Raw genomic sequence first — 18,600 nt, forward strand, 5'->3', positions numbered from 1 at the left:
TTCATTAATTGTTGTAGGGGTACTATGACAGAAATATCCCTCAGCCCAAGTGCTTTTTTTCCTCATAGACTGCTAAAATAAGCAAGATGTCTGTAAAACTGTTGACAGGACCCACAGCATGGGTGGGGTGTAGTTATCAGAAACTAAAATTGGGACAGAAAGGGGGAGGATTCACCATTGTGGAAGAAATCCAGGAAGAACCGCAGGAAGGTCTGGACACCGTGACAGATGATGACTACAGGAAATGTTTCCAGGAATGTTAGAAGCACCTGGGACAAGTGCATCACATCTCAAGGAGAGTACTTAGAAGGGGATTAGAAAACTGACAGATTTATGACGTGAATATTTGGGCTCATATAAACCTGCAGTTTGGAACTTTTACATATAAATGAACGCCCATTAAATTCAAGCCCTTGCCAAATGAGTTCACACAATGCTGATTAAAGCCACAGATACTCCGGAGTGGACACATACATGGACAGCTGCGGACACCACGGACAGCTCTGTTTACACTACCTTCTAGTGTCCGCTTGGGGGACATGTTCCACATGTGCGCAATAGATCGGCGTCTACAGGAAGATAGCATTGTGACCACATGGACCGGCGCGGACAAGTTTGGCGCAACAAATTGGACGTATGCGGATGTCCGCACAGAGCCTACACATACACCCACTGATGACGAGATTTGTGTCACATGGACCCCAGCGGACCCTCACATTTGCAAAAGGCATAATTTTAACTTAAGTTTTTGATCTGGTGTCAGGTTTGATATTCCCAATCCAGCCCGGATGAATGTGCATGCTTTATGGGTAGAGCATGTGCACTAGAGACTTCCACCGGCAAACTTGCGGTTAGCTCTCTGCTAACTTGAATGGGGAAAAAATAATTTAATCATGCGGCTCTTCTAGGCTTTCCACATGTTATCGGACCAAATTGTTGTTGTGTGATGCTCAAACCTATTTACCCAAAGCTATTTATTTATACTGTAAATACTATTTATTTACAGCCGCAACACTAGCGACTGAGCAGGCTACGGCCTATGACGTAAGCCTGTGTTGATAGTGTTTTGTAATTACTCCCACTGCCAGAAGGGGGAGACAAAAGTCCTGCACTTCAACTTTAACTTTCCCAGAGCCAAGTCCTTAAAGTTGGGTATCCAGTTCTTATCAAACATCCATGATTTGGGCCCTTCTAAAAAACTAGTCTGGACATGTCCTGATCCCTTGATCCGCAGGGGTCCCCAGAAAAATGAAAGATGGATAATTTTTTTACACTAAGTAAAAGTCAGTGAAACAGGAAGGACAATTATTAAATGAATCAACTTGATTCAGGAAGATGATATAACGTCTGAAGGCTGACATAACGAACATCATTGACAGTAAATCATCCAGTAAATGGAGACACTATTAGTCATATTAACGTTGTCTCTCCTGAAAACAGACATGCAGTGATGTTACCACATGGCTCGTGCCTCGCTCCCACACAACATACAGTTATGATGCAATTTCCTGTTCAGCCTGCATTAATACAAATGATTGCATCATGAGCCTACCATTCCTCTGTCATCTGTCCTCCTCTTAACACCTACACATGCACAAACACACTCACACACACTCACACACAAATACATACACCTCCTCATCTCACTCTGAAGTCACCCAAGCGGTTTAGCTCATTCACTCCCACAGCCATACAATTATCCACTTTCTCTGAAAAGAACCACAAGTCTGGCTGCATTTCATGTAATGTGAGAGGACTCCATTGTTCAGACTCAAACACCATGCAGAGAGGACAACACTTATTCTCACTGTACTTTTATGTGCTGCCAATGCATTTGTTGTTTGATAGTTGGATGGAAAAAAAAATCAGCAATCATAGCAAATTGATTTCACTTTAGTAGAAATGAAACATTATCAGCCTGCTGACACACACATACAAACTACATTTCTTCATTTGCAAAATTGGCTGACATAGTATTACTCAGGAAGTGGTCATGAACTGTAAGTCGTCCCACCCAAAACTTGTGGCATGCATCTGCCAGCTGACTGAGACGCCTTCACAACTGGCTGCGACTGCCGGTTATGTGAAGCTATCAAGCAGCACGTTACACTTAAATCTGTCTTAAAGCTGTGGATGTTTTCAGTGGCTGCTAATGATCTGCGTGTCATATGGCTGAGGCCGTGTTTGTTTTGGGAAATGGGCGGACATGATAGGGCCTTTGAGTCAGAATCCAAGAACAACATTGGACTCAATCACATCCTGCCAAGGCCTCATAAGCAATATTGTTTCATTTAGAAAGCTGGACAGGATGAAAGAACAGACTGAGATCAAAGCCATTTCAAGAGGCCACAATTAATGGATGCAGCCTGATTTGGGAAACCCACTGTTCACACCACCACTACCACACATGTGTTGTAATGCATGACTAGAAAGGTCAGAGCAGTCGTGTTTTTACCCAATACTCATTCATCTACCTACGTTAGCGGTGAGAGGCAGCAGGGCAGGGTACCTAGGCCAGCAGTAACCAATGACGGGCCTGACTTCCTCACAGCCACTACATCCATCCTGTCAGAGCTCGATGACTCAGGTTCTCAGAGGCACAGGAGTGTGGGAGGCTTTCTCCTGCGGTTGGCTGCCTACGTGAAACGCATCCTCCATCACCAAAAAAGTACAGCAACCCACCTTCCATCCAAACTCTAAGTGACAGGCTGAAATTGAAAGCACTCAGAGGTATGCAGCCTAAGACTCTGTTTATAATGTGCAGGTGCATACCTGTAGATGTAACACAAATGCACCTACAGTTAAAAAGCCCAAGATGCAGTGACATATCCATTTCTCTCACCACAGAAACAAGCTTTAGTTAGAAATCAATCACCACCTATCCACCTCTTTGGAATGCTGTAATTAGTTTTAAGGTGTCAGTAAGATTTTAATAAGATGAAGATGAGTGATTACAGCTCTCTGCAGCCAAGCAACCCAGCTAACAATCATTCTTTGAAGCCCAACCTGCCATGAGACTGTTTATTGCCTGTGTTGTCATCCTGAGGAATGTTATTATTAAAGGCAGCTTGAAATAGGACTTGATATTATGCCCACATTTCCCCTGGTAAAGGAAGGAAATTCCAGCTAAAGAGGAAATAACAATTCGGGGGGAAAACAAACTGGAGGATGCTATTCAAACACAAAAAATAAAGGATAAATGGGGGCCAGATGAGCATAATTAGAAAGAAAGAGGGAAGTTGAGAGTATCTAGATTAGCCTCTGATGTGTCATGCTAGCAGATAATGAAATTGGTGAGATGAAAGTGTAGTAAATTGTAAGACTGATTGAAACTGTAAGTATCCAACCCATTCCTCATAAAATATTTTGATATTGGGAAAACACTCACTGGGGATTGGTAGCACTGCCAATTGTAATTGTTGTAGTTATAATTGCACACCTTTGAATCAAAAGTTTTAAAAAGGGTGTGTGAGGAAAGACTTATGTGCATAAGGAGCAGGTGATACTGTACCTGTTATGACTTAACTTACAGATAAGTAACCTGTTGCTTATCCTCAGGCAGCACTGAAGGCAGATATAGGAGGACTGCAGAGGCAATGATTGTAGATGTCTGCATGTACTTTTCCCTTATTGGATAAGGGTGAATGGTGTCAAATGTGCAGACAAGGCATGCAGTTTTAATCTTGGCTGCAGATGGGTCTTCATCTGGGCCAAATCTGACAATGGAGCCTGGTAATAAGAATCTCTCTCTACTTTTGTCACTATAAATCCCTCTAAAAAATCTGGATTTTGTCTGATGTGCTTTGGTTATTTCCCAAATACAAGAACACAAGCACCTTCGGATTCAGGTGGGGATGTGAAGAGGAAGTGTACTGATCACTGTATGTGCTGAGAATGGTGATGTCATTGACCTCTTTCCTAATGAGGATTACACAAAAACAGATGCTCTGTGAATCTGACTCTGGGGTCCCATGAGTACAATAATGAAATTGTTGCCATTCTTTATCAGAGCCAGACTGTAACATGGACACATCAGTATAGCAGTATCATGTGACCAATAAATGGATAACTAATTCATTTTTACTTTCCTTTTGAAGTCTTCCTACAATACAAACTATACTGTACAAGGAGGCAGTATTTTATGCCTCTCTTGAAAAGAATATATATATGTATAGATTGATTCAAAACTGACTAAAGTGAGACAACTGATAACGACAGGGTTGTTGAGTTTAATCTTCACTTCAACATAGTTACTAAAAAGAGGAAGTTTATATGCAGAAATTCATCAACAAGCACGAGTGACTATAAGAGTGACGTAGTCCTGGGAACAATGCTAGTTTCATAAAGAATACTAGAGAATAACCGCAATATCACTTTTTTTGCAAAAATCATTAGTGGTAGGTTGGTAAAGATCAGCTGGCTTCTTAATGATGTGCTGTAACTCTTAATTTCAGTATTTCAAGTTCATTCAAATGTCTTTTAACAAAGGAATGTCATAATATTTTAGTTTTCCTTTTCATAAGATTTCATTCAGTTGTTTGTGATGTGGAACAGCCACACATTACAGTCAATACATCACCCAGTGTTGAGGGAGGACTGACCTTTTCAGTAACTTACAGCTTACATCACCTTTGTCCTGTTATTATACCCACATAGGAAATATTCCTGGACACATGATGATGCTGATTAAATATGTTGTATTTAAAGCAGCAGTTATCAACACTAGTAAAATTATGCACAAGCTGTTAAATAACCCTGTTAATGTTCTAGTGGTCATTAGAGATCAAATATAAAACTGGTATTTATAGATGGGAGGCATTTTTAATATGCATCAGAGACCTCTGAGGTCATACTAGAACAGCAGCATCTTTATCTGAACTCAAGTGTGATCAGACAGAAAACAATCAGGTCATCTTATCACGTGTCCTCCGGCTGTGGTCAAATCATTTAGAATGAAGTCAATGAGAAGCAGCCCGAGTAAGCAGTTGATGTTTGTTTTATTGGCCTAAGATTGTCTGGACATAATGCAACGTCTCTGGTGCTTAACGATGTTCATCGTACATTTATTTGTGACATGTGCAGCACAGAGTATAAATGTGTATACTGAATAAAAGAGAGACATGGAGTCATACGAAAAAAGGCAAATTTTACAATGAGCTTTCAGGACATTTTGAAGGTTCTTTTCACATGTTTCTTTTAGAGCTTCAGATTCAAAAATATGCCCATTGACATGAATGGAGGACAGTAATGAACAGAAATGTGTTCAGTTTTCTTGTGTAACCTCGCCTAGTTATCCTCTCACCCTGGCACTTCCACGTTTGATTACCAAAGCGATTGTTTTCTCAGCTATAATACAATGCATACAGGAATTTTTACATTGAAACATCAGTTACATCTGCCATGTTCAAATATTTGACCCCATTAACAAAATATGTATAATAACAATAACAAATTTTACCAACAATAAAAGCATTTTGTTATAATAGTCAGAAAGTCCCATCTCTTGCTATGCTTGATTGAGACTGAAAGAATCATGTGCGTCCATTGTACAACGGTTTATATACACAGTGATGAAAAAATACAGACATAACACAAGTGCTTAGGAAACACAAAGTTCATCTGTGAAAGTCGTTGAGGCTATGATTGATAAATTAGACACTTCTTTTGACAGATGCGCTTTTCTCATGTTGATTGGCTGGTGCAATGCTGCCTCATGATGGCCTAAAGCACACACTGCAGGTGTCTTTAAAGATTTACATCTTCTCGTTGTTCTCAAAAAGGGACAACTTGCTCTAGTCCTATTGCACAATTTATCTTCCAGCGATGGAGACATATATATTTCAATTTAAAAAGTCAGTGTTTTTTTTCCCCCATAACTGCTGGCAAAAAAGTTCAAACTACTGTACAGTGTCACATTTTAAATAAATACTCTCCATTAACAAAATGTTGATGAGTATATTATAGCATTTATAAAACTGAAAAACATCTCAACAACTCATCGACTCAAAAGGAACCACGTAATTCAGCACCGAGATCTGGTGGCAGCTTTGGCTGAAAAAAGTAAACAAACAAAAAAAACAAACAAATGCCAAACAAAATATCAAACGTAGCAATCCAACACCAGCAGGTATTAAATATTTGTATTAAAATGAGCTTTCAAATCCCAAACTCACTTTTTTAACAGTGCCTAGAAGCTATACATATATAGAGATATTTTGTTTATGTGGATATTTCTTTTTTAAAAAAAACAAACATTTTCTGTCATTTTGATAAATAAAAATAGAAAAACCACAGAAATATGTTGTCCGCCTTAATGTCTGCCGTGCGAGTCCTGCCTCTCCTCCTGTCATAATTTCCCTAAGTGAAAGAGAACTTGGCAAATAATGGCCACCACTCCCACGTTGAGCACTGAGGAAATGGAGATGTCTAATAATCTGCTTTCGTACAGCACAAACTCTGTCTTGTTCTCCTCTACTTTAGCCATGGCTAACAGGCCTTTAGCTGCTCTGCACATCATGTTTATACTAGGTGGGTCCATAGGTGGATGTCCCATGTGCAGCAAGCTATGAGGGTTCTGCTGGTACTGCGACATGCTAACACCGTCCTCCAAGAAGCCCACCAAATTACCCACGCTGCCCTTCTGCATGGCTATGGCACGTGCCGCTGTGGGGTCTCCTTGTGCCAGGTGGGAGAGGACTGCCACTGCCATCTCCCTGTACACCTGGGCCTTCCTCTGACCCACATAGCGGACCAAGACGGTGAAGAGTTTCTCCTGTCGGCTGAAAGGCGGCGTAGCTAGCAGGAGGTCGACGTTGCCCTCCTGGATGCTCAGCTTGCAGAGGCACTCCAGCACCAGCCTCTGAGGAGTGAGCTGGGAGTAGGGAGGTGCAGATGGGAAGGGGTCCTGGGCTTCAGCTGAAGGACACACCATCCAGTGGAGAAGCCCATCCAAGATGGGGAGACAGATTGTGTCTGGATAGGTGGAGAGATCTAGCTGGCCTGAGATGTTGGCCAGAGTGACCATGGCGTTCTCCCTGAGCACACTCAGACACTCCCACCACCACTCCTCTTTACTGCTCGACAGCCCCTGCTCCTGCTGTTCATCTCTCTGATAGCTAGGGGGCGACCTGTTTCTCTCTGGGTGCTGGTGGTGCAGCAGGAGGAGCCTTCCCAGAAGAAGAACCAGAGCAGGGTGGCGTGACATATCCGAGTCGTTCCCCGGGAGAAAGGACAGGCTCCGGATGATGTTGGAGACGCAGAGGCACCGCTTGGTCAGAGAGTCCTGCCAGGCAGAGGTTGTGGAGAGCGGTGCCTCGTCCAGGCAGCGGGGCTCATCCTCCAGCAAAGTGATGTGGTCCTGCTCCCCATCAGGATGCACCCTGAATGGGTAGGATGGCAAGGAACGTGCAGGGTGGGCGTAAGAGAGGGCATCAACCCTAGCACACAGAACATCATCAATAGTAGCAGTGATATGTTTCCTTGGTTGATTCTTCACGTCATCCGTCTTGTTTTCCTGTTTGTTTTCTTTCCTCATCTTTTCGTCTGCCCTGGCAGGTGGTTCGCTGCGGGGTTCAAAGTGTGTCTGAATGTGAGCAGTGGAGTCACCTCCACCAGCCTGCCAGTGCAGCAGCCCGCTGGTGAACTCAGTGACGTAACCTGTCATGTCTTCAATTGGATCCTCTTTGTGGACAATCTTGATGGGGAGCTTATCATACTTGCTGGCTTGTTTAGGTCTGGGTTCTAGCGCTGCGACAGGCTGGTCAGCACATTCCTTTTTACTCTCCGCTCCCTTTTCACTCTCCTCTTCCTCTCCCCCCTTTTCTCTGTCTTCTTTGTTCTTGTCCTCCTTCTTTATGCTCCCCTCAGACTCCTCCCTCTCGCCATTCACCTCAGATAACACTGGCTCTGCGGTGACAGGTGGAGCTTCCTCCGTGCTGCCCTCTGCTTGCTCTACCGGCATCTCTGGAGCCGGGGCTGACTCAGGTTCAGGTTGGACCGTACAGTCTGTTTCCTGGTCAGGGATGGGTTCTTCTTTCTGGTTACTAGTGGGGCCCAAGAGGCTTTTGTGAGCCACAGTCCCGACTTCATACTCTTCCAGGATGCCAAACATCTCAATCAGACAACGACGGAAGTATTCTACAATGAGCTCCAGGAAGCCAGGCAACTGGTCAGACAAACATAAAATATCAGTGTCAACAATGTAAGCAGAAATCAATCAGACATAAATTGACAAGGGGTCCCACATGGTGAATGCATCTTTAGAGGAAAGCTTAGACTTACTGTCTACTAACTATTTTCACATTATAATCACTTTCTTTTTGAACATTCTTGGATATCTAGAATCCTTCAAGTCAATAACAACAAGTGAGAATAGCAAAGCAAATCCTCTTACAGATTCTTACAACAATAGAAAAGGTTAGTCTAGATTATCAGGTTTAAAGAGATTCAGAATGCTTTAACTCAGACTGTCACAGCATGCTCTAGTGGGCTAAATGAATCTGTTCTGTCAGTCATCAGTGAGCTGTAGTAAAATTAGTTTTACCTGGGAGAGGTTAAAGGAGGCCACAGTGCTGTCATCGTACAGCAGGATGTTGATGGTGTCTAGAGCCCATGTGCTCTCTGCTAGGAGTCCAGACTTCAGAGACATCATCACACGCCAGGCCTCAGGCGTTCCTGGGATTAAAACAGTGGGAGTTTTGAGACCAGGAAGGGAAAAAAAATGGTGATCAGACTTTGCCCAAATGATAAAAAGACTTTTGTAATAAAATGTACCTCGTGTTGTGGTAGTTCTACCTGAAAATTTGGTTTAGTTGTACAGCTAAAGGAGGGAAGTAATGTTGTTGTTTTAGAGCATAAAAATAATTTGCAAGCTAAATATTCAGCTAGAATTGAACAGCCTATAAATGACCAGGAAATATCAGCAATCTATTTACCAACCAACATGTTTACAACTTCTCACCTTACTGACAGCACTTTTTAAAATATTGATTGATGAAATAATAGGACTACAAATGAATGCTCTATCTCACCAGTGTCCTTGGAGGTAAGCTTGCGTCGAGGCTTGAGAGTTGGTATGGCAGCCTCCACTGATCCTGGCGGGTAGTTGAGGTCCTTCCTCAGGTTCGGAGGAAACTGACCCAGTGGCCCAGGGCCCTGTGAGCCCATCATGGCCATCCCAGGTTTAGGCATCTTCATGGGTGACATGAACGGTACTTTGCTGGGTGACATCCGGGAGTCCATGGAGCGCTGGAAGGCCCCTGGGCTGGGTGCTCTGGGCAGGTGGTTTGCCATGGATGGGGAGTTAGAATAAGATGACGGGGGCTGGCGTGACGACAGGGGAGCCATGCCGCCTGATGATGATATGTAGGGAGACTGACGGTGCCACTGCTCCTGTCCGGGCCGCCCATCCATGTCATCTCTACCAAGTGAGCCATAAGGGGGCATTTGTGATGGCGGCCCCTGTCGGTTGGGGTAGGGATAGCCAAGGTCTGTCCTGGAAGGCCACATGTTGGGGCCATCAGCAGCGTGGTTAGGTGTGGGTCCCCCACCCATCATACTGTGCTGGCTCTGCCCCGAGGGGGCCATACGGTCACGGGGGTAGGGGTAGGGGAACTGTCCCTGGATGGGTCTGTGTTCAGGACCTGAGTACCCACCACCATAGTGGTTGTACATGTCCGGCTGCTGGTTGGGGTACTGCATGGCATAAATGTCACTCTCGTGTCTCTTGGGTGGGGGCCCATACATACCATCCATGGGCCGTTTGTAGCCCTGCTAAAGCAAAGGTGTGGATAGTTAGTGATGAATTTATGCCAGTTATTGTACAATCACACGCAGCCAGATAAATTCTTATCATTCCATTATTATATGTAATAAATGTGTAATTATATAAGCATTTGCTTAATTATATGTAATTAAGCAGAAGTGCAGCCCAAAGTACTCAAAGAGTATTGAAGAAACAACAGAAAAGTGAATATTACAATAAAGATTTTTTAAAAATGATAACCAATGACAAAAAAGAAAACAGTAAAACTAAGAATTATGTTGAAAAAAAGACAAAACAAGACAAAACAACACGCATGGCTATTTTGCTCTGGTTGCAATTAATTATTCAATAACAAATTTACATGTCTTCAAGAGTTCTTTTATCCCAGTTGCAGTAAATCAACTCACTTTGTCATCAGTTCCATAAAGCTGCAGTAGTGGCCAGTTTGTGTTTTAACACTATACATTGTTTCATGTGTATATTTCTACGTTTTATATGTATATATGTTATCTCTGTGTTTTAATGTTGCTGAAGAGGAGTAGGAGTTATGAATTATGCATGTGAGCTGAAGAAATGTCTTCATTTGCTTACAATTGTTCCAAAACTTTCAGTGTGCATTCAGAGATGCAGGAGGCAGTGATACAATATCTGTAGTTATCATCAGTTAATCTTCTGTTTGATAACATTTGCTGATATACAGTTTAGTCTGAACTACTGATTAAGCTCATTCATGAACAATGCTGTTAGTGACTGCATGAACTGAGCAAATTCAGGTCTACTCTATTTTATTAGTTATAAAAGAAATAAAATGTACTTATGTTAGAGAGGAATGACGACAAAAATGATCAAAACAATACAATAATAATGCAGCAATGGCCACTATTACCAGAACAAACAAAACTTATTTCATAGTTTATTTATCCATTATCGGTGCGTTGAACTGTGATATTCTTAGGGCTGACTATTGTAAAAGGACTGTATTTCCATCTTATAGTAATAGATTAACAGTACTGAGTATATAAAGATAATGTCTCTCACCTGTTGCTGTGGAAACATCCCAGACGGATGCATCCCGTATGGCATGCCGGGATACTGCTGACCGTAGCCGTCATGTCTGGAACAGAAGAAGGAATATTAAAAAAAGACTAGCAAAACTACACAATATTTATGTATTGGTCTGAATACGCTCACACACGCGCACACACACACACACACACACACACACACACACACACACACACACAAACAGGTGCTGACCTCTGCTGTGAAGGGTATCTGCTGGGAGAATACATGCTACCCTCACTGTTTGAAGGTCCCATGTTGTTCTGACTCCCGGGGGGGCCCATGCTCCCCTCCATCCCCATCACATGGTCCGGTCTGAGGACCACACAACAGGAAAGTCTTAATGCTTCTGACACATGCCACTGACACAACTTCCATTATAAACAGGTAGGTGGGTACATTAAGTAAAAACACTACAGTGGTTCTTTGTGCTTATGTTGGGAAAATTTCCAGAGGTTCACCACCCTCTTCTTCTGGCTTCATTGCTTACCTTCTGTCAAAGCCGGGCCCGTATGGGTACTGCGACCGTTGGCTCATACTCAGGGCTGACGGGGGCCGACCATACATGTCCTGTATACCACTGCTGGGCATCTGCCCCGGCATGTAAGGATCACCTCCTGCCACTGAGGAGGAAGAAAGCAAAGGAGGTAAATACATCTGAAAATATCTCATTTAACAGTGATTGAATGTAGAAAAAAAGAAAAAAAATGGAGAAGGGAATCCTAATTTTAACAGGCATTGATGTGAAAAACAGTGTGATTATGATTGTCCTAGAAACATGCAACAGAGGCCTAAATATGCTCATCATTTTAAGGATTTTGTTTATGAGTCATGTCTTCTGTTAACCAGCAGGTGGCAGCATTCCTCTATGAATATTCACCACTTTACACTATTAAACCCATTGTTCTGAGGCTGTAACTGATGTTATGCAGCTAACATCCACCATATTATTCATTCAGACTCCATTCTCCTCAGGTTTCAGAGGAGCCGCCATCCTTTCTAAAACTACTGTTTGTTCTGAAAACTAAACCACATGAGTTGGCCAAAAACAGGTGCTTCTCAGCAGGGTGGAAAGGATGAAAGGTTTAAACGAGGAGGATGAAAAGGATGAACAAAGTTAGGATGAGACGGAGGCTAAGCTACAAGAACATCAGAAGAGCTGGTGTTTTCGATAAAGGGGTGAGTGGTGTAACAAACAGTTCCCATCTCCTTTCATAGTTCTAGTAGTATAACAGACACATCTGTCCTGATCTGAGGCGACATGGTGACTAGACAATGAATTAAATCAATGAGACAGACGAAAGGCTTTCCATACATGAGTAATTTTGACAAAGAACCAAGTAAGTTTATATTATGTTTTAAGATGAAGTTTCAGGTTTCCTGGATGTCTACTGTAAGTAAAACATGAATGAAATGTCCTATATAGTCAATATTGACAATATGTATTTATAATTTGAAAATGTAACTTGAGGTCCTTTAAATATATATAACATAATAAATAAAATACTTGATTCAAATCAATTTCCTGTTTTTTTGCAACACAGCAAAAAAGTCTGGGAAATTTGGAAAATTGGCTCAGGGCTTGGTGTTTTGGTGAACGGATGCCACAGCATGTTCCTCACTTACTCTTCCTCATCCCAGCGAAGGGATCCTTGGCATCATACTGCATCCTCATCATCATGTCAGGCATGCTGAGGCCCTGCTGGTAAGGGGCTGAGGGGGGCAGGGAGGTAGCACGCTTCTGGAAGGCCGGGTCGCTCACCTCTGAGAAGGGGTCCTGTACACTCACACTGCTCCTGGACCAGACGAGGAGGGTAAGAAGGGAGGGACAGAGAGGAGAGAAAACGGGAGAAAGAGGGAGCTGTATGAGAGAGGTGGAGACCGAGGACTGGACACACTGAAAATATGGATACCATGTGCTGTGAAAGAATTCCTTAATTTTTTAAAAAGTGTTTTCATTTTGTAATTTTTAATTTTTTAAATGATGTCTAATTTTGATATTAAATTCTTCAGATACTCCATATAAGAATAAGGCCATAGAATCGTACTAGTAATGATACAGTAGAAAAGGTGGCAGCAGATTTAATAGTAGTAGTTGTAGTAGGAGTATGTTTTGCCATTGTGGGCTTAAAAATAACCAAATCTGCTGCAGTATGAATACTTCTTTCATACAGTATAAAATTATATTGCAAACATATAACTTTGTCTCCTCTCAAAGCTCTAAAGCTCTAAAAATAAAATCTGCTAGAAAAAGACTTGTCTAAAACACAACTCAAGTCTTCATTATCAATCATTAAGAAGTCAGCAGAGAAGAAGTATATTTTGCTAAAAAGTATAGGACTAAAATCATAAATAGTGAAGAGGAATAAAACACAAAATGTACTTAATCTTCAATCTCATAACGAACAAAGCCTTTTCTCATTAGGGAAACTATTAAACCTACCTGTTTCTATGAATAATGTTAATGTATCTGAACATAATTACATATGTACATAAAGATCATTTTGATCAAATTCTGCTTCACGTAAGATTGTGCAATTTAGGTTTGTACATCAACATCTTTCTTTCTACATACATGAGTGTCCCAATATTAAACTGAAACCTACTGCAAAGAATAAAAAGTTAATTGATCATACAAACTAAGAGCAACTAAGCAGTATTTCACTATTAATAACATTGTCATTAATAACTTAGATGTTCGCTGTGTTCACTTTGCTGCTGATAGCAGCAAAAGCAGTAATAATAGTAGCTGTGATGCTAGTTAAAGCAGTAAAACAGTATTAAAAGGAACAGAATTTAGAGGAGCAGTGGCAGTATAGTACTGTATGTCTGTGTGGTACCTGTTGGGAGGCAGTGGTGTGACCTGTCCCAGAGGGGTGGTGGTGGGAGTAGGAGGTTTCAGATCCCCTGCTGCCTCTGCTGTAGAGCTGCTGCCAGAGGACTGGGGTGTCTGAGGGCCTTGGAGGGAGCCGCCTGAATTGGCTGGGAGACAGAAATAGCCTTATTATTGTAGCTAGACGATTCACAAAATTCACAGCAAAAATGGTAACACATTCAGACCGCTGAGCTCCCCCGAGTCTTCAGATATGAAGACTGGTTTGAGTTTTAAAACGGCCATAGTGGGCTTTGGCTGCAGCAAGGTGCTGTATTAGGGAGATAACTTTGGACTTAAGGCTAAGGCACTCACAGTGATGCCCTACATGAGAACTGAGCTCAAGCAAACAGCCTACATGAGGGCAGTAAAGGGGGCCGGTGGAGGAAGAGGAGAAGGGAAAGGAGGCAGGAGCAGGAGGAGAGGACACAGCAGAGAGAAGGGAAGGATTTGTCTGAGGGAATTGCCCACTCAGGCGGTGGCAGCACAGCTCTTTATTTGGAAGCTGTTTGAAGATGGTTTAGCTAGCTTTTTTAGGTGTGCCACGGACTTGATGAGGGGTTCATGTGGAGGGCTGAGCTGGGGGACATAGTGTATTTGAATAAAATATAGTGTATATATAACTGTGTCTCTACCATTTGTGCATTGGGGAAAAAAGTCTGTGCTTTTTGCTTCAAAAAATATCCTTTAAATATGAGGGAGGAGATTGAGAAAGCCTGTGCTGATGACCGCCTCCTAGGAAAAATTCATCTCTTCACACAGTGAATCAAACTGGGGTTAAAACTGGGTTAGTGTGCTCTCTTGTTATGACACCATATTTCTGTGAATTTCTCAGTTCAGATGACTAGAAAATTATAGCAGTGCAGAGCTACAAGAGCCCGCCACACAAAGAACCCCAACTAGATAAAACCAAGGGATACAAATTCCCTGAAGCAGGCTTAATGGAAAATGTGGACTGTTCCGGTTAAAAGATGACAAAGACAGAGAAAGAGAGAATGTGAAAGTATCCTAATGAGCATTTAGCGTAAGAAGCCTTCCTCTGGAACAGCCTGAGTGGCCTTTCCCTGCACCACACGTTTCCACAGGAAAAAAAAAGAAAGACTTAAGCTTTAAAAATTCATGCTAATTCTGAATTATTCAACGATACCCCCTGCCTCTACATCACAGGAGACAGAGAGAAAGAGAAAGAGAGAGAGAGAGAGAGAGAGAGACAGGGAGAGATGGTTATCCCATGATGATGGGATGCGATGAGCAGAGGTAGGAGAGAGGGCAAAAAGGGGCAGTGAGCATTAGGGATTCTTCACTTCCTGGGATATCCCCGCCTCAGACGAACATGTGCACACACACATGCACATGTGAAGAAGTGCAAACAATGGTGGGGGTTAGCCAAGGTTAAGAGGTTTGCCATTCTTCAAGAGCAGGCGGGCAGACAGGCAGATACATAATACTGAGCGACGGGGCACGATGACGGAGGGAGGTGGAGGAGAGCGTGAACTCAAGTGCCCTCTGCTCCACATTTACAGGGAGAAAAGAATGACAGAGGAGCCAATGCAAAAAAAAGTGTGTGTGTACAAGAGGCATGTGGCTGATGTATGATGTGTGTGTGCACAAGAGCCTGTATGTGTGTGTGTGTCAGTGGATGACATAATCCAGAGGGGTAGTAGTGGTTAAGGGGTTGGGGGGAGTCAGTCAGCCGAGCCAGTTTTGTGAATGAAAGGTGACGGCGAGGCCGAGTTTGTTTACATTCTACATTCCAGTCCTCATTAATCACTCCCCACACCCCACCACCACCACTACACACACACACATACACACACACCCTCTCCACCCCACCACCCCCTCTAGCCCGCTGGACAAGCTCCCTCTGTGACATCATTGCGCTGTCAGTCTATATATAGGCTGGCAGGGTGTCAGTAGGACAATTTTCACTTCAGAGCAGGCAAGAATACATAGTAGATCAGGACAGAGGTATGAAGAAGAAAGGATTTTTTTCTAGATTGTGAACCTGTGGTATTTATCCCCATTTATGACATTACACTAAGTGTCAGTTTTGAAGTAATTTTGTATATGTGGTCTTCAAAGGGATGGTTCTCTCGCAGTCGCATTTTATGATTCGATGCAGCTGCCTACAAGATTTTCTGGACCGCAAGAACTTTGTGTTACCTGCCAGTGTATGTGGTCTTAAAATCCTATATATTATGTAAAATGCGTACTTATTGTTACTTCACTTGGATGTTTGACCTTCTGTGTGCAGAATGATGTATGTTCAGGGTTTGATGTTAGAAGACTGTTTCCACATTCATCAGCTGAAGGGGGAAAGTTTCTCTGCGCTCACCTTAAACCTCAAGATAAAACGTGTACATACAAGCATGATTTGTCTTAAAATATGTCTGCGGGGGATCTTTGAAGTTAACTGAAATGTAATCACTTTAATGACACTGATGATCACAAGTGTCACAAGAAAATCATACATTTCAACACACGGAGCAAGTTTAAGTATATGGGAGAAAAACATTTTACCCTAAAGGCAGATTTTTTAACCTGTTGAATTTTTTCTTTTGAAGTATTTTAAATGTAATCTTGAAGGAATTTTTTTTTTTTTTTTTTTTTTTTTACAACTTAGGTCTTATTCTTTTAGTTTTGGCCATAATTTCTATCAGTTCTGATAACATTGTACTCAACAAAGTGATTGCTGAGAACTGAGAACCAGGCAACATTACTACAACAAAGTCAGATGGGGCAAGAAACATGAGTGGTCAGACAATGGGCCTTTTTCACCAAAGACATTTTGACATGTCACAGTAGGGAAAGCACAGGTGTAATTAATAAAATTATTGATAACTGAGTTTCATTTAGCTACTTTGGTTTGAGGGTCTTGGGATCGTGCATGCTGGCTCACTGTCACATGGTCATTTTTAACCTTATTAGTAACACCTGTGCTTTTCCTACTATAACAAGCAACAGTAGCCAGTTTTTCTAAACAACTTTAATTGGGGGTAAAACTGAGCCAATCACAACACCAACCCTACAGAATCATTTATTAATTCAGCCTAAGTAATAATCCCTTACTGCACAGGATATCTCACTTTCTGCCAATTACTAACATAGCTCGAAAGTACTGTGTGTCTAAGTAGAAACGCTTGTCTAAGAGTTTGCCTCAGAAAGATTTGGCTAACCTGGGGGTTTATTAAAAACCTGTTTGAGTGTTTGTGTTTCTTGCCACACTGGACTACTTCTGAGCAATGTCACCGTGTTCCCTGATCTCAGCACTTAAATTGCTGAGTGGCCCAAACTACGAAAATAGGTTATAATAAACCTGAAATACTCTTTAAAATAGGTATGTGTAACATTTACAGAATACTTTATGGAGACAACTCATGTCTAACATGGCACTGGTATTTCAGTACAAGCTGTTCATAAGAACCACCAATTTTTACATGTGCAGATGATATGAAAAATATGCAAGAGATATTAATTCAATCAAGTTTTGTAGCATAAGCAATTTACAGTTTGCATATCAAAAAGACGGTCCAAACATCACAAGTACTGACCTTTTTATATTTCACAATATAGATGCTATTTACGATTATGTTAACTCTGTACAATGGTCCCATCAGCTCATATGGGCAAAATGAGATTCTATAAAATTGAGGAGGTTAGATCCCCTTGACAAGATGAGACGGGGCTGAATTATGAATTATAAAGTGTTATGAGCAGAACATGCATTCATTCATATGTGTTTATGTATGTGTGTGCGGTTCATGTGTACTGTATACATCTATGTGTATGCAAATGAAGGCAGATGCTCCTTTCCACCCACCAGGAAAAGCAATCTGTAGTGTCTCAGGCAGGTGAAGTGCTCCGATGTTCTATTTAAAAGCCAGGGTCACTTTTCTCATCTCCGCTGCAAATTAGAGACGTGACCTTACCGCTCTACATCGCTCCAACTCTTTCTCTCTCCTCTCCTGATCCTCACGTCATAATTGTGCATAGAGAGACGTGTGGTGTGAACAGGTAATAAACACAAACAAAAAGTACCCTTTGTGTTACAGTGCTGCATCAAAACAGCATTACTTAACCTCAATCGCACTGTAATCAAATAAAGGCAAGTCTCAGGTTTAAGTGGTGATCGTATCCTAGCTCACCTTCATTAAAGGAAGAATCATCTAATCAAAACAACGTTAATGTTTGCTCATCTCTCGTGGGTTTTAAGGTGTGTCCATGTGTTCATGTTGCACTCTACTAGGATAATTTAATAATAATACTCATTGACTGTTCATGGTGGCTTGTTGTCAGCGTTTTTTTTTTCGTAAGAGGGTTGATGGAGTTATCACTGTTTGGAGTATAGTGCTTTTCTTTAGCTAAACACGTTGTAGTGTTACATTTGCAGTATGTTGTATTTTACACCTCATCTAGATTTCAACGCAATGTTACAACTGCAAATTGATTTAAAGACATGAGACATCAAGAACCAAATAAAAATGAGTAATTGCACTCTTGTGACACCTCCTCCCTTGTCATATTTTGTTAAATATCTAAGCAGATGAGGCCTGTTTCTGCTGTTGTAACACACTCTCTGGCGGTCCACAGCTCTATGAACTGACAGACGTAATTAGATTATGGTGTTTTTGGCTGGGAATTAATTGCTTCACTATGGACATTACTTTTTATTTCTGCATTAAATCAACTTGATATATGATCAGCTACAACCTCGCGCAAATCGAAATAGTCTTTTCAAACTGCAACTCAGGCTTTAACTAAAACCGACACAAGGGGACAAATTTACACAGCCTGCTAATCAATGAATCCGCACATACTACATATATACAGTACACATGCTGCATTAACTAAATACATATATAAATACGATTTCTCCTGGTTCCCTGTCCTCCATAGAATAACA

At 41.8% G+C, this 18,600-nt stretch overlaps 1 protein-coding gene across 13 annotated transcripts in view; it reads right to left on the reverse strand.

Annotated features, from left to right (window-relative positions):
- Positions 1-4,542: 4,542 nt before the first annotated feature.
- Positions 4,543-18,600, reverse strand: part of LOC121880586 (AT-rich interactive domain-containing protein 1B-like) — a 209,576-nt gene continuing 195,518 nt past the window's right edge. For 4 of the 13 annotated variants that reach the window (XM_042387891.1, XM_042387892.1, XM_042387894.1 and 1 more), the window contains 8 exons: positions 13,666-13,807; positions 12,452-12,621; positions 11,316-11,448; positions 11,021-11,140; positions 10,802-10,877; positions 9,030-9,771; positions 8,543-8,673; positions 4,543-8,164 (listed from right to left, as the gene is read on the reverse strand). In XM_042387891.1, the coding sequence (XP_042243825.1) occupies positions 6,347-8,164; positions 8,543-8,673; positions 9,030-9,771; positions 10,802-10,877; positions 11,021-11,140; positions 11,316-11,448; positions 12,452-12,621; positions 13,666-13,807 (3,332 nt within the window). In that variant the 3' untranslated portion in view covers positions 4,543-6,346. The remainder of the gene's footprint in view (positions 8,165-8,542; positions 8,674-9,029; positions 9,772-10,801; positions 10,878-11,020; positions 11,141-11,315; positions 11,449-12,451; positions 12,622-13,665; positions 13,808-18,600) is intronic. The other 9 variants (XM_042387900.1, XM_042387898.1, XM_042387897.1 and 6 more) reach the window with 6 other exon arrangements.

The sequence above is a fragment of the Thunnus maccoyii genome, chromosome 16 (genome assembly GCF_910596095.1).
Source record: "Thunnus maccoyii chromosome 16, fThuMac1.1, whole genome shotgun sequence".
NCBI classification, from domain to species: Eukaryota; Metazoa; Chordata; class Actinopteri; order Scombriformes; family Scombridae; genus Thunnus; species Thunnus maccoyii.